The sequence below is a fragment of the Furipterus horrens genome, unplaced genomic scaffold (assembly GCF_987537825.1).
Source record: "Furipterus horrens unplaced genomic scaffold, mFurHor1.1.pri manual_scaffold_16, whole genome shotgun sequence".
Classification (NCBI taxonomy): domain Eukaryota; kingdom Metazoa; phylum Chordata; class Mammalia; order Chiroptera; family Furipteridae; genus Furipterus; species Furipterus horrens.
In genome coordinates this window covers 12,818,164-12,840,969 of record NW_028327186.1, presented here as the reverse complement: position 1 = coordinate 12,840,969, position 22,806 = coordinate 12,818,164, and the positions used below count along the sequence as shown (strand labels likewise).

Genomic DNA, 22,806 nt, shown 5'->3' with positions numbered 1-22,806 from the left:
GGACCGTGACAACCGCTGCTGACACCCCTATGTTTGGGGGCGCAGGAGCATTGCACCGCGGTCAACAAGCCCGAGAAAACATATACGGCTCTGTGCAGTTAAAAAAAAACACCCACAGCAAGATCCGAATTCTGTATTCAGTAGGTTTGCAATTATGTAAAATGGGAAAAAAGCCCTTGAGATCTGCCCAGGAAGGAAATCTGGAAGAAAACACCCAAGTGTTTACAGTGGTATCTTCAGGAGGCAGAACTACGGTTGATATTTTTAAACGTTTTCCACTTTTCTGGATTCTCTTAATTTTCTCACATCGGTACACATACATTATTTTTAAAAGGGAAAAGCAGATAAAGAACTAAAAATACGTCCCTTCCTCTTAAGAGACAGAGCTTTAGCCAACGTCTCTTTTCTCTTTGGCTTCTGTGGGTCCTTAAGGGGCCCCTTGGTTTCACTCTGGAAGGAGACAGCGCCGCCAGCCCGGGTCGGGGGCGGAGGGTATCCTTGGGGAGGGACTGTGCCATGGGGGTGGGGCAGGGAGCTGGGACTCACCCAGGACCAGAGTGGGCCAGCTGGAGATGCGGGCCTTCAGGCCCTGATAGAAGATCTGGTGCAGGAACATGATGGTCTCGCTGAAAGAGAAAGCCGGGGCGAGGTGGGCCAGGGAGTCCCATCCCCTTCCCCCCTGCAGTGACCCCAGCCCAACACACGCCCAGCAGCAGGTAACTCTCGGGCCTGGTGGGAACGAATATGTGAGACCCCTGTCAAAAAAGGACCCGGAATTTCTAGAGGTGACAGCAGAGCACTGGGGTTCCTTGCTTGGGAGGGAGGCACCCAGAGCTGCTGGGTGCTCAGGGCAGAAGAGCGGGCCAGGGGCATCGTAAGCTAGGACTGTAAGGCGCTTTGTTGCTGATGCCTCTGCTCTTCAGGTAGCAGCTGAGGATCTCCCCTGTAACCCTACTCAGAAACTACTGTTGCAAACGGTCGAACGAGAACAAAAGAGTGTTGTTGCAGCTGGATTGGCTTGAGGAAGAATCGTTGGTGGTTTGGTTGGGCTTTTTCCCATGGATTTGGTCACGTGGATTTCTGCCTCTGGAATTTGACTCCTCAGGTCCATTTACTGTTTCTTTCTCTTACTGATTTTATGTTATGTTATGTTACTTATTTATTTTAAGGATTTTATTTACTTTTTATTTTTAGAGAGGGGGAAGGCAGGGAGAAAGAGAGGGAGAGAAGCGTCAATGTGTGGTTGCCTCTCACGTGCCTCCAACTGGGGACCTGGCCCGCAACCCAGGCCTGTGCCCTGACTGAGAATCGAACCTGCGACCTTCCAGTTTACAGGACGATGCTCCAACCCACTGAGTTTGGTTTATACCCATCGGTTTATACCTCTCAGCAGCACTGACATCTCCCGGGGAGTCCTCCTTCATGGGGGCCTGTCCTGGGCCCCCCTGTCCAGTGTTGAGCAGAATCCCCGGTGTCTACGCACCGGGTGCCAATAGCAACCTCTCCCCACCGCCCGGCACAGCAAGGTCAGCCCAGCCCTGACAATCAGAAATGTCCCCTGGGGGGCGACACTGGCCCCAGCCCAGAGCCAGCAGTTCCACGTGTACCCTGTGGGCCTCCTTTGCGTGCCTGCCCTTGACCCCAGGTGGTTGGGGGCATGTGGCTTCCCCCACCCAGCCTCAGCAGCCTCCTTCCTACTGGGGCCTCCGTCTCCCCATCTACACTCGGTGGGCGCTAGATGGGGGCTTGGGTTGGAGCAGGGCTGGTGCGGGTCCTCTCCGCTTCCCCCCTGGGGGGGCGGGGCTCACCTGTTGAGGAAGATGCTGCTGACGTCGTCGTGCGTGATGGGGGGCTTCTTGGAGCTGGCGGCCATGCGCAGCGGGCGCAGAAAGTTGTTGACCAGGATGTGCAGCTGCTGCACGTACTCGGCCTCGGCCTCCAGCATGCTGAACACCACCTGGTTGCGCTTGCGCATGCTGTCGGCGTGGGGCGACCGGATGTAGTCCTGGATGATGGTCTTCCACTTGCGCCTGCACAGCCAGCCCCGCAGGAAGCTCTGCACCTGGGCGCCCGCAGGCGGGGAGGCGGGGAGGCGGGGAGACTGTCAGTGTTGTGGGTGGGCGGGGAGCCCCCTAGGGCGGGGATCTCACACCATCAGTCCTACGCTGGGCGTGCAGGGACCAGGGCACAGACGCCAACCAGGCCTGGCTCTGCTGCCCGCAAGGGCCCGGGCAGGGCGCCGGGTCCCTCAGAGCGTGGATGGGGGGGGCTAGCATCATTCTATGCTCTGGGCGTGTTCCATAGCCTGGGAGCCTCCACTGGTTAGACATGCAGACACCCTGGCAGCGCCAGCCCTCTGCGCCCTGGCTACTTCAGAGATGCTCCCTGAGGGAGGACGGCGGGGCCCCAGCCGCTGTATCTGGAGGCGGGTGAGGATCAAGGGCCCCACACCTGCTCCGCTTGCTTGTCTTGGGTTCAGGCATTCCTTGTTTTGGCAGGAACTCGGGTAAGGCCTTGATTCACACGCATAGAATTCTAAGGGGCACAGGCTTCCCATTAGGGCCACCAAGCTCCCAGCCATCCCCCCACATGGGCGGACCCAGGGCACCTGAAGCAAGGGTGCTAGGTGGTGGCTGGATGGGGGGCCAGGGACCCCGGAATCGCCCCGGGTGGCTCAGGCCTGCTGGCTGGGGGTTTGGCTGGAGAAGAGAGGCCAGAGCTCTGGGGACAGGAAGGTGTTCTTGTGAGGGGCGGCCTGTCCTAGGCTCTAGGAGGGCAACAGCAGCGGGGGGGAGGGGGGTTTCAGCTTGTGCTTAAAATGTTCCAACCACAGTGGCTTCTCCAGATGGGCCGGGAAGCCCAGTGGGGCCACAGCTGAGAAGGACGGCCCAGGCGTCCCTGCCCGGTGGGGCTTGGTTGAGACTTGGGGGGCCTGGCAGGTCCTACATGTGCACGAAGCCGGCTGGGTGGGGACCGATGGGGCTGCACCTCCTCGCCTGTCTCGTGTCTGGGAGGTGGGCTCAGGGCTGTAGGATCTCCCTTTCCAGGACATGGTGTATCCCAGGGACCAGGGATGTGGCCTCGGAGCTTGGGGGCCCCTGTGTGACTCAGGCACGTCACTTTGCCTGTCTGTGTCCCTGTGAGAAGCAGATAATAAAACGCGTGGGGGAGGGGGGCCTGCTGTTAGGAACAGCAAAGCTCCTGGAAGGTACTTAACGAACGGTAGCTATTTCTGCTTCCGGGAAACCGGAAATCCTGATGCTTAGGTGATGCGTTTGGCTTTCAAAGCCTTGGCCTCAAATGAAGAAAACTCCACAGGCTGGGGGCTGCGCTGGCCCATGCATCCCTGTGCTGCTCCGCAGGCAGGGCCCTCTGGTTTCCCTCGTTTTTCTCAGGCTCCCCGCTAATGAATCCAATCGTGAGCTTTCCTCGGCCCCTCCCCCAGGGTGGCCCAGGGTGCTGGCCACTACTGAGTGGGTCCCTAGTACCTTCTGAGATGTCTGTCTCTCTGGACTCCAACCAGACAAAACAACTGGGAGCAACTGTGGGGTCTTATAGGGGCTGATGCCCATGCTGAGATGTGTCGGGGCCTGAGGGGCAGTTGTGTGCAAATTGTTTGCTGGCAGTGAGGGGGCCGTGCACATGGGGAGGGGCCTGCGGGCAGGAAAGCTCCTGGCTGGGTGAGTCCCATGGCCTGGGTTCTGGTCCTTTTTTTCACAGTCCTTTCTTTCACCTATAAGATGGGCCGAGCCTCCCTCCTCACAGGGATGGCCAGAGAGATGGCTTGACAGGGCTGCTGGTTCTGTCTCAGGAGAGGAGCAGAGGTAGGACATGCCCTGGAGCGGGGGGACCCTCAGAGGCTCTGTGCAGGGGCCTGGGCTGGGCTGCAGCCCGGAGGGACAGTACAGACCTTCTTGATCTTCTTGATGTCACTGTCTTCATCATTTGGGGTGACGGTCTGGGTGGACTGGATTCGCTCGTTGTCCCTGAGTAGGGACGCGATCTGCAACGGAAACACAGCTCAGCTGCCCAGAGGGCCCCCGGCCAGCGGACACTGCGTGGTGAGTGGGACTCCGCTCTGCAGGAGGTCGTGAGCCGGACACCTGTGAGTGAGCACCTGACGCCGGCCTGTCCACGGGGCTCCCGGCCGCTGGGCGCTGACTCCGAGTGACCTGGCGCTGGGCCCTTGGTCCCTCACTGAACTGGAATCATCTGGAATTTGTCCTTTTGTGGCTGGCTCGTTTCACTCAGCATAACGTCCCCAAGGCTCATCTGCGTTGTGGCAGGAGCCAGAACTTCCTTCCTTTTTCAGGCCAAGCGACCTTCGATTGTCTGCAGAGAACACATTCTGCTCCCCATTCATCTATTAATGGGCACTTGGGAGTCCCTTTCTTTTAAAAATCTTTTAAAAAGTTGTTGGCACCAGAGTCCCCACTGGCAGCCCAGTCTGTTGCTGCAAGCTGCAGGTGGTGAGCGGTGTCCTGGGGGCTTGGCTGTCTCTGCCCTGGGCAGGCCTGAAGCCTGTCCCTGACCTAGAGCCATCTTCAGGGCACAGCCTAGAAACTCCTGGCCTAGAAAATGGGGCAGCCTGGGAACGAACCTCAGAGCTGCTCTAAAAATCTCCATCTGGTAGGGGATCAGAGAGGTGGGCACGGCCAGGGCCAGGGACCCCTCCAGCGGGCAGGTCACGGCCCCAAGTCTGCAGATTTTTGCTGGGTGCCCTTCACCAGGGCCTCCTTGCACTGCAGACGTTCAAACGGCAGCCTCACCTGTTTCCAGGCCTGGGCATGCAGCACATACCGTTGGCCACGCTAATAAGTGAACTAAAAAAACCCAGAGCAGCAAAAACCTCAGCCACAGGGAAATGCCACAGTCGCGGGGCCCCACACGTCTGCAGGTAGCGGCTGCTCTAGCCCTGGCCGGGTAGCTCAGCTGATGAGAGCGTCGTCCCAATACGCCGAGGTTGCGGGTTCGATCCCTGGGCAGGATCCACCCATGAGTGCATGAATGAGTGGAACAGCAAATCAATGTCTCTCTCTCTCTCAAAAAATCAATAAATAATAAAAACATTTAGAGGTAGCAGTTCAGCGGAACCTGCAGGCGCTGCTACCAGGCCAGCTCCCTCTTTGAGCCACTCGCTGAGCCGCAGAATGAATGGGCTCTCACAACTGAGCGAAAAGAGCACTCTGGAAGCAGAATGGAGCTGTTCCCTGCTCTCCACTCCCGCGCTGCTAAAATTACCTGGCGATGCTTGCAGAGTCGCCGAAAATAATCTGACTGAGAAATATTCTGTGTCGACAAGCAGGCTGCCGCTTCTCTCCCCCCCGCGCCGCACCGCCCCTCCGTTTTTTTTGATTCTCTGAGAACATTTGCACATTGAAATGAAGGCTGATCCTTTGATCTGTACTCTCTGGGGGCTAAGGAACACACACACACACACACACACACACATACACACACACACATGCATGCACACATGTACATGCTTCCGGAGAGCTCAGAAGCTCGGGCATGTCTGGTGGACATGCTCAGTGTTGGCCTGATATTGTCACCCCCACGCCAGTCTGCTCTCTTTGATAAGTTTTAGAATTTGCACCTGGTACCCCTTTTCCTTTTGGTTGGGTAGCGTGCGTGTGCGCATGTGCGGGCGTGTGGATCTGTATTTAAAACCGGTGGCACCGCTCTCAGAGAGAGGCATTCCAGGACACCTGCCCAGCAGGGACCCGGGCAAAAATAGATGCAATTAGGCCAGGCGCCCTGCTCCCTGCGCAGGCAACACCGGCGGCCACGGAGCCTTATTTAAGCATCAGACCAGGTGGGCCACGCTCTGCAGAGTTATGAGCTCGGGGACCCTGCAGGCGCCTGGACCCCAGCCCACCCCTTCGAGGAGACAGTCTCAGGGTGGCGGCGCGATATGAGCTCTCAGAGGCAGCTCTCTGTGGCCTGGCAGGTCCCTTCTGGGAAGGATTGGCCATGGACCCCGCTTCACTTGTCCAGGAGCTGCTCAGGTGACTTTTGTCAGTGGTAGCCGGGAGGGTTGGGACTTTGGCTCACAGCCCACATGGCCCATGAGCACCCAGCTCTGGCTGCCCACTCGCCACCCGCAGACGGGCCTTCTTGGCCCTCCTCTGCCACCCCGTCAGGGCACTGCACACCTGCCCTGCCTCACCCCATTGCCCTCTCTCGGCCGTAATTGATGGTGGAATTTATCCCGGTTTTTTCTTTGTGTTCGCAGCCATGGTTTTGCTAACTATCCCTCTATTTCTTGTTTTTCCACCAGCTGCCACATAACTCCATTTTCTCTCCTTCCTTGTCAAGTCCCCGCAGCCTCTTCCGAGCCTAGGAGGTGCCCGCTGCATCCTCGTGGGGTTTCTGCACTGGGCACCGCCGTCCTGGGCATGGGGGAGACAGAGCTGGAGGTGGAGAAGTCAGAAGGGCCCCTGGAGGGGTTTCCAGTCTCAGAAGGGGGGGCGGGTATCCACAGCGGCCACACGTAAACTCCCACAAGGCCAGGCCAGGCCAGAACAGGACAGAGAGGTGCACCTGCTGCAGAGCTGGGCTCACCACAGGAATGGAAAGGGCTTTCCAGAAGAGGTTCTGAAGGGCAAGTAGGAGCTCGCAGGTGGCTCTGGCATGGGAGGAATTGGAGCAGAAGGGATGGTGTGAACAAAGGCACCGGGTGGGCAGGGTCTTGTGTGCCAGGCCAGTGGGGGGTGGGGGTTGTCTAGAAGAGAGAAGGGGGCGGGGTTCCGGGCCCAGGGGGTGGGCCCTGGTGGGGCAGTGGGGAGGGCCCCATGGAGAACGTCAAGGTGGCTTCTTCTGCTTCCCTCAGAGCTGGCTCCTTGTTGACCTGCTTTATATGTTGGGTTCCGTGTCCAAGTTCATCTGCCAAACCGATTCCACAGCTGAAGTCTTATTTTAAACCAGTGCCAGCCTTGTAGGATGCTGAGTGCTTCCAAGTCGATAAAATACTATGACTAACTCTAAAGTCTTACCCTTCAGGGCCTGCCTCAGTTCTCCGAGTTTACGTCCAATCATAAATGGGAGCAAAGGAGCTGTTAAGACGAGGCCATAGCCACACTGAGTGGGTGCTCCGGAGGCGGGGGGGTGGGGGGGCTCCTTCTCAGAAGCAGGTGTCCCTCTATGTTAGGGGGTCCTCGGAGCTCCTGGTTATGAAAGCTGAGGCCTGAGGGGGTTGCTCAGATGTGAGAAAACAGCCTCGTTAAAGCTTCACGCAGACTGTTGTTTGGGCTGACCTCCTGCTGTACCTACCCACAGAGAGGGGGCCGGGGAGGCGGGCTGGGCAGAGCCCCGGCTGAGAAGGGCCCAGCGTGTGGTTCAGGGCTCTGGGTTGCTGCCTTGAATTGTCAAAGGCTCCCCTCGGATTTTCATTTTGCCCCGGGCCCTGCAAACGGTGTAGCAGGGGCCAACACAGGTATGTTGGTAAGTGCGTAGCCACCAGGAGAAGCTCTGGCTGGCAGGTTCCACGTGTGAGCCTTCCTCCCTCACCCTCTGCGAGGCCACTGAAGGCTGAATAGTAGCTCGCGAGTTCTTGGAAACATTCTTGGCTCTTTGCCGCTGGCATGAGTGGCTCCAGCACATCACTGGATGGAGGGCAAGGGGCTTTGTTGAGAAAGAGGTTCTGAATGAGACCACCAACCGAATGGCACATGCAGGTGCGCAGAGAGGTCACTGAAGGAAACTTGTCACAGGAAAGCCTGAGCAGTGTGAGGCAGGGACGTCTTCCCTTTCAATACTGTCATGTCCAAACCTTCTGGGAAGTCTGCAACATATACCAGCCTGTGTCTGGGGCTCGGGGACGGAAGCAGGGGACGCAGCAGGTTGACATCAGAGCTCACCTTCTCCCCTACGCGGCAGGATGGTGCTTCCCAGGTCCTGGGACTCGGGTGTGGTCCTGGGACTTGCTTGTCCCACCAGAAGTGAGCGGAGGTGTCACTCATCAGCTGCAACGTTCCTGTCCCCGGATGGGACAGCGAAGCCCCAGCAGCCCGCGTCCCCAACTCTGAGTGAGAGCGCCATGGGACCGAGAAGGCAACCTTTGCTGTTGAAGTGGTTAGGATGTTGGGGTCGTTTGTTTCAGCAGCAGAACCCAGCTGATCCTGACGGGGACACGCGGTGATCCCCTGGGGAAGCTGTGTTGATAATGGGGAGTGGTGTGGCCAGTCAGGGCAGCGGAACCTGAGAGAAGGCCGTGGCAGGAGAATGGAACCCCTGGCATCCTCAGGGATAGTGGGGTGGGGCCTGGGGAGAGCTGTTTGGCATCAACAAGAAAAGGGGAACCCGAGAGCCTGGGGCGCCCAGGCGGCAGGCAGTCACCCCTAACATGCAGCCTTTCATCAGCCCGTCTCCTCACGGGGAAGCGGTAACTTGCACGGGAGCCGGAACTCCGGAGCTGGAGGTGACCCCGGGTAAGTCCATCCCCTGTGGAACTCTGTGTCCTCAGGTCCCTCCCTGTTCTAACCTCCTAAGACCTTGACTTTGTCAGGAGGCTACTCATCACTTCCTAGCTTCTTAGTGCCCCCTGGTGGCCGACTTCCTGGGCAACGGGCTCTGTTTCCACCTTCCCAAGCCAGCAGGTGGCCTGTGCCCTGCAGGACGTGTGTGTGCAAGAGACGCAGAGAGACTGCAGCTGAAAGCGTCACCACGCGGCCTTTCAGAGTCTCCTTGAAAACAGTTTCCACCCTGGGGGGGGGGGTGCACTCAGTGGGAAGCATTGCTCCAGATTCCCCCCGAAGGGTTCCTGCCGCTGCGCTGACACACAGACGTGCGCTCTTGCTCCTGGCCTGCTTTGGGCTCCCAGCTCCCACTGCCCTTGCACCCACCCCTTCTCTGCATCCCTTTTAGGCATAAGGAACACAAACCCACACCCACGTTGGCCCTAAAATGAGTCACTTCCTGACTCGGTCCCCACGAAGCCCTAGTATTGTGCTGACTGCTCTGGGCGCCACTGCCAGACCTCAGGGGTGGACACCTCCATTCTCCTGGTGCCCCTCTGCCCGGGAAGCCCTTATTGAGCCCCTGCTCTGTGCCAGGCATGAGTAAAAAAGGACACGGGCCTGCCCTCAGGGAGTTCCCACCAGGCTGGGGCGCCTGTTGAGGGTGGGAGCCCATGGGAGTGGGGCCAGGAGTCCCCAGGAGGGTTTCCCAGGCAGGAATGCGTGGCAGCGATGAGGGTGTTCCACACGGTGCCAGCATGTCTGGAGGCCCAGAGGTGCCTGGGTGGCGGGTGAGGAGCCAGGGAAGACGGTGAGGCCGTGCTCAGGTCGGCTGGCCCATTCATAAATGGGTGGCACCTGGACACCTGATCATGAAGGGGTGACCTGGTGCTGGGGTCTGACCTTGGGTTCCCCACACAGGGCTCAGCGTGGGCTCAGGGATGTGTGCTGGGCTAGGGTGCACCCCGAGGGCGTCTGCAGAAGGGAACTGGTCCAAGAGTGAACCGGCTGGTCTCGAGACGGGGCCAGTGCTCATCCCTGGAGTCGCATGAGGAGGCTCAGAGCAGCGTAGACAGGCTGGGAGCAGACAGGGACCTGCGTGCCGTCCTGGCTCTGCCACCCGCAGCCGTGCGGCTTGGGTGGGTGACTTCAGGTCTCTGAGCCTGGCTCTTGTGTGGACCGCGGGCCGATCCTGTCGGGGTGTTGGTAGGGCTGTGGCAGCCTGTCTGAAGGTGCCGGGGGGTGAGGTGGCTGGAGGAGGAGGGCTGAAGGGAGAGCGTGGCTGAACTGGAGTCCCAAGTTCATGTTACTGTTGACTCTGCGCGACCAGGTGGGCAGCTGCAGACAGCACCTGGGGCGCTGGGTGGCAGACTCAGCAGGGCCTCCTGCCCACCCCTAATCTCGGCACCGAGTGCATCACGGTGCAGATGTCAGGGAGTTGGAGGTTGACGTTGTCTGCTGTGGGTTGGGATGGTGGGCCATGGGGAGGGGAGATTAACTTCTGGGACTCCGGCCAGGGCCTTGCAATTTTCACTTTACATTTGTGCCCAGACTGCAGGATTTCCTTTATCCCTCCTCAGCCCAGAGCCCACGGTCCTTGCGCGATGGGGCCAGGTGCTTCTGAGCACAGGGGTGAGGTGAGGGGGTGAGAGGCCAGCAGACCCTTCTGTTGGGGGTGGACAGCTGGGGAGGGGCCCTGAAGGGGCTGAGAACTGGCCTCCTGAGCTTTTATGGAACCTGGGACGTTATTCAAGGGCAGGTTCTGCCTCAGAAGGTCCGGGGCGGGTCTGAGATTCTGCATTTCTAAGGCGCTGCGTCTTCATGGACCACACTCGCAGCAGCGAAATTCCAGAAGGCTTAACCTGGTGACCGCTGCCTGGTGAGCCCCTGTTATGGCATGCAGAGGGCAGGGCCCGCTTGGACTTGAGCTGGCAGTCACACTCTAATGACCTTCGAGGGGCGCTGTGCCCCACAGAGTCTTGGGCTGATAATGCAGAAGGCTTAGTCAAGGTGCCTGCTGTCATAGAAACTAGGAATCTGCCCATAAATTATCTCACTGCGTCCTCACAGCTTTGAGGGTTAGGTATAAAAAGCCTGTAAGAAGGGGGACACAGAGAGGCTGGGGGTTTCGCTCCAGGTGCAGTTTGAGGTGGCAGAGGTGGGATCAGAGCCCCGAGCTGACAGTGGGACCTTCCCACTCTGCCAGCATCACCGCTTTTAGGTTTGGAGGTTGGCACAAAGGTGGCTGGGAGCTGTCCCTGTCCCATCATGCTCCCCCTGGTCCTGCGGAACCTGGGGCTGCAGGTGGGGAGCCGGGGCCCCTGGCTGGCACCCACCTCTGCCTTCAGCCGCTCAACCTCGATCTCCCCATCCTCAATCTGCTGCCGCAACTGCTTGGCCACTGTCTTCTCAGTCTCCACGATCTGCAGCAGGTGCAGGTACTTCTGCATCAGCGCCTCGTGCTCGGTGGCCAGCGTCCGGTAGCTGTGGACAGAGGGACATGGCACACGGGGCTTGGCGGATGTGCCCCAAGAGCTCCCACCACGGTAGGGTTCCCCAGCCACTGCTCTCAGGAGAGGGTCCCGGCTCCCAGATCCGGTGGGTGTCCGATAACCTGGTCTCCGTGGCTAATCTGAACACCCCTGGGGGACAGGGATGGAGTGGCCTGACCTCAGGGCCAAGGTCGGTGCTGTGGCCATCCTATAGGGTTTCTGGTTAGCTGGCTTGATCCAAAGATCAAGGAAGGGCCGTGGGGTCCATCCATCCATTGTTCCTTCCTTCCTTCCAACACCTGTCCATTCATCATTGATCGACCCTCCATTCATCTTCCTTATACTCAGCATGTACCTTGCACCGTCCCTGCCTTCTTCCCACCCCCCACCTTTGCTGAGCATCAGGCCCTGGGGTTGCCAAGAATGGCACTGGTCCCGCTGCCTACGGGGAGACAGACGCAGAAACACCAATGGCCACTGAGCCAGGAAGACCTACGGCTGGGGTGTGTGTGTGTGTCTGGGTGTCCCTGCCCCCGACTGTCCTCAGCTCCACCGGGGGATTGTTAGCTCTGGGGCCTCAGCCCCGGACCCCTGAAGGCTCGGTCCAGCTCGGAGACTCTGTCGTCCGCAGTACAGACTCTTGCTCTACTTTGCTGCCCGGGCCCAGCCTGTCTCCCTCATGCGAGGGGCCCATGCCGCAGGGAGAGGGAGGAGCGGCAGGGCTCCTGCCTGTGTCAGAGCCCAGAGGGGTGTAAGGGTTTTAGTCTGTGGGTGAGAGAACATGACACTGGTTTGTGGCTGTGCAGCTGTGTGGCTACATCTGGCTCAGAACTCTCACGGCCTCACACCATGGTAGCCATGAAAGCCTCCACCCAGCCCAATGGTGCCCAGTCCCCCACCAGGAAAAGAGGAGCGAGCCTGGTTATAGCCACGCCGCTCCGCACGGCTGGCCTCTCGTTCCCTGTGGCATGCAGGGAGGCGGGCCCTGAGCTCCTGGGCTCTGAGGGGGACCCTGCCAAGCCTCCATTCCCCTCTGCTCCTCTGCCACGGCCCCTCTTCCGCAGGGGTAGGCTCACCACATCAGGCCCTGGGTTCCATCCCTTCCTCCTGGACCATGGGGACGGGGACGTACCTGGCATGAGCGATGGCTGCCACCCACTCGTCACAGTCCTTTGCATCCTCTGTCCTCAGCTCCAAGGCCTTCTGGTTCTCGTGGGTGAAGTTGACCGTGAAATAATGCTGCGCCGAAAGGAAAGCTCTGATTATTGGGGCATCCACGGAACCAGCAGCGCCTGTCGGCCTAGCTGTCTGCAAAGTGCGTGTCCCCATGCGCTGGGCACGGGTTCCTTCTCTGGGATTGTCGAAGCGCTGTCCTAGTTAGCACGTGAGGCCGCGGTTAAGGCAGACTTTGTGTGGTGAAGCAGAACCTGGGCTTAGGGCGTAGTAAGAACCCACAAAGCCCTATTTGCCAACAAATTGCAAAAAAAGAAAAAAAAAAGGCCAGTTTCCCACCATCAGGTGTGCTACAGGGAAGACACAGGGAGAGTCTCTCCGAGGTACCAAGTCAGTGCAGCATGCGTTTAAATCACCCCCAAAATTTACCCCTCACTCTTCTAGGTCCTGGGGACCTAGCGACAGACCCGTCCCCAGGAGAGCCCACTGGAAGCCCCTGTGTTGTGTGCAGGTGACTGACATAGAGCTGGTCGCCTGCTGGCCTGTGCCCCAAACTCCCAGGGAGCAGAGGGTCTAGCGGCAGACACACACCTGTCGTGTTGTTATGTGCGTTAATGCACGTGAAGCTCTTAGCACAACACCCTGGGGTGCAGTGACCCTCAGCGCAATGGAAGCGAAGGGCTTCCCGGAGGATGGGCATTGGTCCAGGGCAGGGGAGGGAATAGGGGTGCCAGGACCAGGCGGGGCAGGGGGACAGGGCAGGGCAGTGGACTGAGCAAGTGGAGGGACGCTCGAGCCAAAAGGACCATTCCCAGGCTTCTGGCTTGAGCACCTGGGTTGGGGGTCTGCGGTGCTATAGACTGGGGGGCATTGGCAGGATAAAGGGCAGATCTACAGAGTTGGGGAGGGGTGAGGGGAATGGGCTTGCCTGTGTGGGCCCTGAATGTCCAGGTTGTGGAATGGGGTGAGGGGCCAGCCTCAGGCCCAGAGGGAGCGGGGAGAGGCATCAGCGAGACAGAGGGTGGACGGCACCATGCTGGGGGCAGCCTGTGGGGGCCGCTGGGTCTGGTCCTGGGGCAGCCAGGGGAAGCAGGCAGGCGGTGTGAGCCAGGGGCGCCCCCCAAGCCTGCCCATTCGGAAGAGGTCACCGTGGAGCCCTGAGTCCCTCTGTCCCTGGGTGTCTGGGCAGCAGGGAGCGGTGGTACAAGGTGGGGTGCGTAAGCTATTTTTAGCTTCTGCTGACATTTACTGTATTTCTGTTAATTGTCAGTCTGGGTGGCAGCCCGAGTGCGTGTGTGTGTATGTATGTGTGTGCGTGTGCGTGTCGTATGTGGGTTGTTGCAGTCAATGTCTTTCACTTGTTTCCTAGGAAACAGATAAGTGGTGCTATGGAATGAAATGTCAGCCACAGCCTCAAATAACTGAATTCAGGAGGCCCCAGTGGGCACTCCTCCCCCTCGAGACGGAAGCAGGCGGAAAACAGAGCCACAGGTGGGTTCCTAGTGCTTCCCCCTCTTGAGAGATGACAGGTGCATGTTCATCTCCCAGGCTCTGTTTATTCCCACGCTCCCCAACTGGAACAGGAATTATCATCTATTCTGTGGTGGATGGATGGACTTGGGGCTCAGAGAAGTTGAGCCACTTGCTTAAGGTCACACAGCTAGAAGGTGCAGGTGCCAGGATAACAAACCTTCATTGAGCACCACCTGTGGGGTCAGGCCCTGGACTTGGCAATGGGACGTGAAGATGGAGGAGTCTGTGGGCAGGTGAGAAACGGGATTCTAACGCCAAAACAAGGCTCCCACAGACACCAGGCCGGCTCCCAGGGCAGGAGTGAGCGCCATGAAACTAGAGTTGGGGAGGGGCCAGGCGAGGCTGAGTGGCGGGACCATTCCAGCCCGGGCCTTAGAGACTCAGGTGCACGTTTTCTCCTTGGGTTCCATTAATAACCACCATAGCGGTTCCAACAGAGTCCTCTCTTTCACCTGACCTGCTGCGAATGGGCTCCTGTTCCTTTAAATAAGTGATTTCCCCACCGGGAAATACTGCTAGCCTGACTGAGATGCCAGAGGTGAAAGATAAAGACAGAGTCCTGGGGGCAGCAAGAGAGAGGCAGAGAGTTGCCTACTGGGGGTGTCTATAGGGCTATCAGCTGATTTCTCAGAGGACACTTTGCAGGCAAGAAGGGACTGGCAAGCAGTATTCAATGTAAAGAAAAGCAACCTACAACCAAGATTATTCAGCAAAGCTATCATTTGAAATAGAAGGGCCATGAAGTGCTTCCCAGATAAGGCGAAGCTAGAGGAGTTCATCATCACCAAGCCATTATTATATGAAATGTCAAAGGGACTTACTTAAGAAAAAGATCAAAACTATGCACACTAAAATGACAACAAACTCACAACTATCAACAACTGAATCTAAGAAATAGAAACAAAATCCAACTAAGCAAACCAGAATAGGAACAGAATCATAGGTATGGGGATCATTTGGAGGGTTATCAGCTGGGAGGGGGAAGGGGGAGAAATGGGGAAATGGGGGAGAAATGGGAAAATGGTGCAGGGACTAAGAAGCATAATTTGTTGGTACAAAATAGACAGGGGGACGTTAAGAATAATATAGGAAAGGATGAAGCCAAAAAACATATGCACGACCCATGGACATGAACTAAGGGGGGTGGGATTGATGGAGGGAAGCGGGGTATTGCGCAGAGGGGAGCAAAGGGGAAAAATATTGAAACTACTCTAACAACATAATCAATAAAATATACTTAAAAGAGAAAGCACTGAGCAGTCCTGCGGTGCTGGTCCCTGTTCCCAGCTCAGTTCACCGCGGAACCTTCTGCTTTCATTTCTTGGAAGATCTAGCAACATAGCATCAAACCTGTGTCCCGGGCAGTCCCCTCTGGGACTTGGGTTTAAATTTACTATTTATTTAGACTTGGGGCCTCCCCCCTGTCTTTTCACTTCCGTATTTCCTCTTTCACAAAATGGGGAGGATATCATCCACCTCCCAGGGTCGTGGAAAACAGTGTGGGGGAAGCTCCTGGGTCACAGAGCGCTCAGTAATGGCCTGTAAACCCACAGAGTCATCACACGCATGGACACATAGCATCCCCTCACATTCATCTCTACCTGGAACCTGGGAGTGTTTGAAAATCGAGCCTTGGCAGAAATAATCAAGTCAAGATGAGGTTGTACTGGATTAACAGGAGGAGGGAGAGGTGGACAGAGACCTGGGGGGAAGCCACATGAGCCCCAGGGGGCAGTCGTGGGACAGATGCGTCTGCGGGCCATGTAATGCCTGGGGTGGCCCTCAGCCATTGGGCACAGGGAGAGGCAGGAAAAACTCTCCTCCAGAGCCTTCAGCCTTCTGGCCTCCAGAACTGAGTAAATTTCTGTTGTTTTAAATGAAAAAGTAAAAACACTCGACCACATGGGCAGCTACATATGCACACATGATCCAGCCACCGCTGTGAGCGTGGGGCCTGGGAGAGGCTTCTACCCTGAGTGACAGCTGTGCTTGGATCCAAGGATTTTTATGAATCAGCAGTTTCCGGCCTTCTTGACATCAGCCTCTGCTCTGGTTTCTTTCTCATTCCCGATGTCAAGTGGCCACCAAGTTCTGTGCTGTTCGTTGTCTCTGGACTCTGCCTTCCCCTGTCCTTGCGGCCACTCCCTGCCTCAGAGCTTCAGCATCTCACACCTGGGCCACAAAACTGCCCCCTCTGGTCTCTCTGCCCCTGGTCTCGTCCTTGGCGACGAATCCAGCGAGACTAGAACCCAGACCCACTGGGTCTCTGCTCATGGCACCCACCAAAGGGGGATGTGGGCACTCCTGGGCAACCTGACCTCTTACTAGGTCCCACTCTGGTGCCCTGGTCAGCCAGGGCCAGCTTCTCCCTGCTGGGTCCTGCCTCCTCCTTCCTGGTCACCTTTGGGGCTGTGGTCCCAGTTGGCACCCTCAGCCAGCCCTCTCTACCTCATGATGCCTGAAAGCCCAGTGCACAGGGGCCATGCTAGAGAGAACCTGACGACGTGCCATCCATCCAGGCTCCTCCTTACATCCTCCTGGACACCCAGGTCCCCTTTCCACCTCTCACCCGCAGCCACTCTGTTCCCCAGCCCTTGCAGGGAGAGGCTTGGCCCCCAGCCCCGCGGCCTGTGTCAGCGCCGCTCTCCAAGCTGCTGACCGGTCTCGGTTTTCACGACACTCCTCCAGACCACGGGGGTCACACTTGGCTGGTCCTGCACGCACACCGTTTCACCTGACATCACAACGCACAAGCGCACCCCTCACCTTCCCACCAGCCACCTCTGGCTCACTGAATGAACTTGTCTGGACACACCTGCCCTTCAGCTTCTGTTTGTAAAAACAGAAGACATCATTTATTCGCTCTCCGGCAATTAATCATGAAAAGCTTTTATTTTAAGGTCTGAGTTGGATTTTCCAATTCGAAAAACCTAAGAACTCAATTGGGAAGTATCTTTTTGAAAGTAATCATTGCACTTTTCAGGGGAAACAGGTTGCGTTAGCTTTGCTGGATTAGTGCAATCTAGTCTTTAATGTATTAACTTTCCGAATGTAACAATTGGCCTGGATGCCCACTGACCTTAATGACCCAGAACTGGGAGGCCTGGTTCAAGTTCTGCCCTTGATATTTACTGGCCGTGAGAACTCGGGGCCTGGAAGAGACAGACACTGAGGTATCTGTTGAGTGATGAGCTCCAGCTATCTGAGGGTCATGTACCTCCCACGAGGAGCCTGTCTCCCTACATCCCATGGCAACGGCCGGGTTGCTCTGTTTCTGACATGACATGCTCAGTGTGGAAAGGACTCTGCAGGCTTCAGTCTGAGAAGGTGCCTATCTGGGTGGTGGCTGGATAGGAAGGTACGGAACCAGCACTTGGATGGGAACTGGACGGTCCCGCCACTGCCCACCAAGCTCAGGGTGTGGCCTGGTTGTCACTGCGGCATAACCCAGCCCATCCTGACTAGTACGCGGGTTAGGAGGCCACCACCTAAGTCCAGAGGAGAGGTGACAGCAGCCTGGACCATAGCGGTGGTGGGTGGGTCTGAGAGAGACCGAGGAAGTCAGGCTATCAGGGCCGGTGGTGGTGTGGCCGCCAGGGGCAAAGCAGGCTCCCACAGCAACCCTTCTTCCTCTTGGAGGGGCACTTGGCTCAGACGTTTTCAGAAACCCGTGGGTTCTTTATGTGAAGATGCACCATCCTGTCTTTATTATGTCCAGGGTCAGGGCTCGGTGTTGACATCCTTCAAACCTGGCAGAGGCCCAGGTGACCCACTGCTTCCCTGAGGAAGACCGGGTCCTGAAGTAAAAGCTGCCTCTCTGACAGCTGCCATGTATTCATAAGACCTACTGTGTTACACTGGGAGGTTACGGAGAGCACCCCGTTCACTACCCAGAACAGGGCTGCCTGGCAGGCGGTAGTACAGTATAGTCTGCATCTCACACAAGGGCAAATGAGGGCTCAGAGGGCCTGCAGACCTTCCGCAGCCAGAGGGGCCCGACCAGCATCCGAAGCTGTCCTGTGCGGCTGGCTGTCCCAGGCGGGGCCGGTACCTGCCCAGTGAGTGAGCTGGGAGGACAGGCCGCGCGTCTGGCGGGGGACCAGCAGTGGGGGTGCTCAAGGCTCCCAGCTGCTCCCTGCACGACAGTCGCCCTCCCGGAGGCGTCTGGGCATTGGCAGCGTTCTGGGGCCCTGCCAGGCCCACGCGTCACCGTCACTCCTGCACGAACAGCGGGGGCTGAGCCGGCTCCAGGCTGCGGGCACGCGGGCACGAGCCCAGGGGACGGGCCGGCGGGGCGGGGAGGCCTGCCCGCCTGCCTGGGTGCACGTTGTCCCAGCGCTCATGGGACCCGAGCAGAAAGAAAAGCCGCCTCACAAGTCACGTGGCCGACCGTGACATATTGTCACCGCTGGTAGTTTTTCTTCTTTTTCTTCCTCTTGATTTCGCTTGGCAGAGGACAGTGAGCTCCCACAGCCCCCCGCCCCCCCGAGTCCACGTCCCTGTGTGGTTGGCGGGCACCAGGCTCAGGTCGGGAGTCAGGCTGCGCCGCGGACGGCTGGCTTTGCGTCTCCGGGCCTCAGTTTGTCGTCTCAAAGGTGGATTCACAGTGATAACCTCACAGGGCTGTGGGGGGTGATCAAGGAAGGTGCCCTCCGGTGCAGGGCGCGCAGTAGGTGCTCAATAAATTGCGTTGAGGGCGACCGGGTGTTTTTGTCTAGTTTTCGACGCGCTCGGCTGCAAGAGCCCCGTCCGAACCCGCCTTCCTGCCCTGTCACAGCTGGAGGGCGCGTGGCAGTGCGTGTCCGCGGACGTCGTTTGCAAAGCGCGTTCATACAGAAGTTCAGGTGGGACTGGGGTCTGGTTCATGGGGGCGTGGCCCTCAGCACGTGCCCGGGGCGTGGCCCTCAGCACGTGCCCTGCACGTGTCCAAGGCGACGCTGCTCACGTGACCCGGGAGAGACGCAGAGGCGCGAGCCCAGCTTGGTTCTCGGGAGACCCTGCGCGAGACCCTGCGCGAGACGGCGTCGCCCGGGCGAGGGCCGGCCCCGGGGCTGCTCCGCGTGCCGCGCCTCTGAGGGGGTGGCCCGCACGCGTGACCGGCCACAGCGCGTCCTGCCGGTCCTGCGGCCGAGCGAGGGCTGCCAGAGTCCGCTCGCACGGAGCGGGCGCGCGCCCCTCGGACCTCGGGCCCCTCAGGGACCGGCGCCGCGTTCCCTCCGCAGACCCCGCGTGCCGCCTGCTTGCCGGGCACGCGGCCCGCCGCCGCCGCCGCCGCCTGCCCGAGGAGGCCGACTGGTGAGTGAGCGCGGGGAGGGTCTCGTCGGAAAGGCAGCGGGGCGAGCGGCGCGGAGGCGGAGGCCGCGGATGGGGGGGTCCTGGGCGGGCGCTGCGGGGGTCGCTGGGGCCGGAAGTGGTTTTCGGGGGGCTCGGAGTGCGGCTGAGGAAAGCGGTTGGGGGTCGCTCCACGGCCAAGCGGGGGAAGGGCGGACACCAAGGGGCGCCCTCCGGGGGGGCCGAACTTCGCGTGGGACGGGGGCAGTCGGACCTCGGGGGGCCTGCGCACCTACTACGTGCTCCGCCCCGGCCTGCGCGTTCCCGCCACGGCGGGCTCGCTGGATGGCCGGCGTGAACGTGGGGCCTCGTGTTGGGGGGTCCTGGGACTTGGAGTGAATTCTAGGGCTGGTCCCGCCGGGCAGCCCCTCGCCCCCGTCGTCGGCGCACCCCCCCCCCCCCCGCGGAAAGGGCATGGGGGCCGCACGGTCTGCGACCGGCCCTCAGCCCCCGTCCCGGTGGATACGGTGCGCGCCCTCCCAGCACGGACCCAGGCCGGCCTCGCTCGCGTTGCGGGCGCGCGTTCACGGCCGTTACTTAACCGGAGGCGCGAGACCCCGGGCGGGAGGGGCGCTGCTGTCCGCGCTGCGGGTGCTACAGGGGCTCCGGCGGCGCTCGCTGGGCCCCGCAGGCAGGAGGCAGCTGCAGAACGGAGGGGCGGCCCGGGGGCCGGGGGCAGACAGGCGGGCGCCCCCAGGCTCTCGGGCTGAGAGCAGCGCCTCTGGCCGGGCCGGTCCTGCCCTCCCACGTGGGTCCTCTCGGCCTCCTGGGCGCTTTTCCAGCGGAAGGAGCCGCCCGCCCTGGGCCCTGCCCTGCCCTCCGGGAGCCCCTGCCTGCCGTGGGGCTGGCCATGCCCAGAAACCGCCCTGCAGGCACTCCCGTCCGCGGGCCCAGCCCTCACAGGCTCAGGGCCGGAAACGGGGGGCTGCGCTGCAGACAGTCAGAGCTGCCTTCACAGTTAGGGGGCCCCTCGGGCCTCGCCTTCGGCCCAGCCAGGGCAGCCCCCCTCCCCCCAGGCTGCAGGCAGCGACGGCTTCTGCGATCACACTCGTTTCTCAGGCCCCCGAGGGAGCCGCAGCTCCCGGAGCAGCACCGGAAAAGTCACCGCCTCTCTCTGGGCCTCAGGGTCCTCGTCGAGGTGCCAACCGCCCGGTCGGACCCCTCCCAGCACCCACCCTTTAGGATCCACTGCCTCCCACTTCACCTTCCCAGAGGTCGGGGGCCGAGATTCAAAACGCTCGCCTCCCTCCTCGTCTGGACTTCCCACCCGGTAGCTGCAGGTGCCCACCCCGCCCTTCCTGCTGAAGGCGCACCCCTACCAGCCCAAGCCCCGCCACCCCCGGGCCTGGCCCCTGAGCCCGCGGCCCAGGAAAGGCGAGCGCAGCAGCAGCAGCAGCAGCGCTGTAGCCAGGACTGCGGCGGCGGTGGAGGCGCGCAGAGGGCGGGGAGGAGAGGCGCCCCTGTCCCGCCCGCGGCCTCCGCAGCACCCTGGCCCAGTGCCTCAGTGGGGTGCTTGGGGCCCCTTGGTTTGTTGCTGGGACCTGGGGCTGGCTGGGAGGCCACCAGTGGTGAATGGCACCTGACCGACCCCTGGGAACCACAACCCCCGGAACTTGGCAGCGCCAGCGGAGGCTCCTCTTTGCTCCCCGCGGTGGTGAGGCGGGGGCTGGGGCTGCGGCGCTGGGACGCCTCAGTCGCATCCTTCCCTCCTCGTTACCGGCAACGGCACCTCCCAGGTCTGGGCGGGCAGTAGGGGCTCGCTGGGGCCGAGGGGTGGGGGCGGAGATGGGGTGCACCGTTTTGGGCCGGACATCGGTTCACAGTCATCATCTCTGGCCCCCGGCTCCATCTCCCTTCACATCGCTGCCTCCCCGCCCTCCTGTCCCGGCTCCCAGGAAGCTTGCTGGGGAAGGGCAGCCGCAGTCCGCATCTACTCCCTGCCCGCAGTCCCCGCACCCTGTACCCACCGCGGGGTCACCCCCCGCCGCCCTCCGCTGGGGTCAACCCTCTTCTGTGCCAAGGGTGCGGAGAGTGCAGGCACCGAAGTTTGGGTCCTACCAGCCGGCTGAGGGCCCCGAGCTCCGGGCTGCGGAGAGGTCAAGTGCGCCGCTGGCCTCACCTGTTTCTCCAGCGGTTCCTTGGCTGAGAGCGCAGGCTTGGGGGAGGGCGCGCGGTCGCAGACGCAGCCCTCCAGCAGGTAGAGCCCCGAGGGCCGTGAGCTGGAGTCGCTTTCGAAGTAGAAGAGCAGGTTCTGCAGCAGCGCGAACCACTTGGTTTGCCATTTTGTATTGTCCGAACTCCGCTTGCTCAGGTAGCCCTTGCGTGTGCCGTCCTTCCGCGCCAGTAGCCCCAGGGACGCTACGTGGCCATCGTTCAGCCGAATCCCCTTCTGCATGGTGCTCCGAGGCCAGCTAGATCCCCTGCGCTTACATCTTCTCCGCGCGGCCCTGGCAGCTCCCAGTCAGTGCGCTGTGTGCTGCCTCTCTCTGCCACTGGCTCGCTCTTCCTCGCTCCCCCCCACCCCGCCCCCCAAATGTCTATACTCCGGGATCTGGCGCCTAGCCACAGCTTCTGCAATCCAGATGTACCATTCCCTGCCGAGACCTTTTCTCCGCTCCTCAGAGCCCTGCGGCCCAGGAGCTGCCACTCGACCCTGCCCCCCAGCACCTGGGAAACGGAGGAAGCCGGGAGCTGCCTGGCTGGCGAGGGGCAGGCAGAGTCATGTGACTCTGATCCCTCGAAGAGCCCGTTTCAGCAGCGGGGACAGGGACACACACGCAGTCTGCCAGGCGCAGAGCCACGCAGGCTGTGCCTTGGAGCCCCCTCCCTCTCCGTGACACGCACACAGACACAACCCCTGTCTGCCCGCCCCTGGTCTCTCCTCTCCCCTTCGGGTGTTCAAAAGCAAATCAGATCAATTTCCGTTAACCCCGTGGAAACCTGGCGACTCGGCACCCCAGAGTTTGTGTCTTTTGCCCCTTGGCGGGAGGCAGGAGACCTAGGGCAGAGTCCCAGTTGCCATTTTCTCCAAAGGCTCCCTCCGGGTACTTTATTTTTCTAATCCGAGCTGGGTGGAGGAAGGTGGATGTGAGGTGGATCTAAAAGAGCTTTCAATCCTAGTCTGCATAATTGGCGGGTCACATTCATTTCCGCATCCAGCCCCACTCACGGTGGCTTCCCCAGCGACATAAGGGCAATCCAGGGGGTGAGGTGGAGAGGGGGAGGTGTGCATTACTTTATTTTCAGTGTTGCCATAATTACCAGCGCCACCCAAGCGCCCTGAGGTCTGGCCGGCTAGCCGCTGCTGGGAGTTTTCTGCAAATACCCACCAAAGCCTGAGGGCGGGCTTCAAACGCAAACGCTGGGGACTATGGGAGCCTTCAAATAGCTGCGCTGGCGCAATGATACCTTAATGATAGATTTTCCGTTCTTATTTTTAGCTTTCATTCGCCTACACAGTTCCAGGGCATTTATCCGAGAACGTCACAGCGCCCGCATGCTGCTGCTGCACTGGGAGGGTGCGGGCCACCAGCAGTGGCGCTGGAGAGAGGAGCGTGTGTTGTCTGCAGCAGAGGCAGTGGCTGTGCTGGGATAGGAAGGCGCCTGGCCCGCTGGCCTGTCTGCTGCAGGGATGGCCATGCACAGCCAGCTGGAGGAAGGAAGGAGGGAGGGAGGGACACCGTTTAGAGCGCCCAGGGGAATCCACCAAGAGACCCCGCTGTGGAGGACTTTTAGCTGCCCAGTCCTGGGCACAATGGCAGGCCTGCGTTCCTGGGGTGGGGCACATTCTGGGAGAGCTGCTGACCTTGTGAACCCCAGCC

General features: G+C 60.0%; 1 protein-coding gene and 1 long non-coding RNA gene across 2 annotated transcripts in view; one reads left to right on the top strand and one right to left on the bottom strand.

The window, feature by feature from the left end:
* Nucleotides 1-14,335, top strand: part of LOC149992183 (uncharacterized) — a 35,132-nt gene extending 20,797 nt beyond the window's left edge. The window contains exons 2-3 of the long non-coding RNA XR_016508516.1: nt 12,140-12,263; nt 13,491-14,335. This is a non-coding gene — a long non-coding RNA (uncharacterized LOC149992183). The remainder of the gene's footprint in view (nt 1-12,139; nt 12,264-13,490) is intronic.
* Nucleotides 1-21,479, bottom strand: part of RASGRF1 (Ras protein specific guanine nucleotide releasing factor 1) — a 50,151-nt gene extending 28,672 nt beyond the window's left edge. The window contains exons 1-6 of the mRNA XM_090263835.1: nt 21,105-21,479; nt 12,081-12,187; nt 10,793-10,940; nt 3,911-4,003; nt 1,809-2,062; nt 547-626 (exon numbers count right to left, since the gene is read on the bottom strand). Coding sequence (XP_090119961.1) covers nt 547-626; nt 1,809-2,062; nt 3,911-4,003; nt 10,793-10,940; nt 12,081-12,187; nt 21,105-21,380 — 958 coding nt within the window. The 5' untranslated portion in view covers nt 21,381-21,479. The remainder of the gene's footprint in view (nt 1-546; nt 627-1,808; nt 2,063-3,910; nt 4,004-10,792; nt 10,941-12,080; nt 12,188-21,104) is intronic.
* Nucleotides 21,480-22,806: the final 1,327 nt, after the last annotated feature.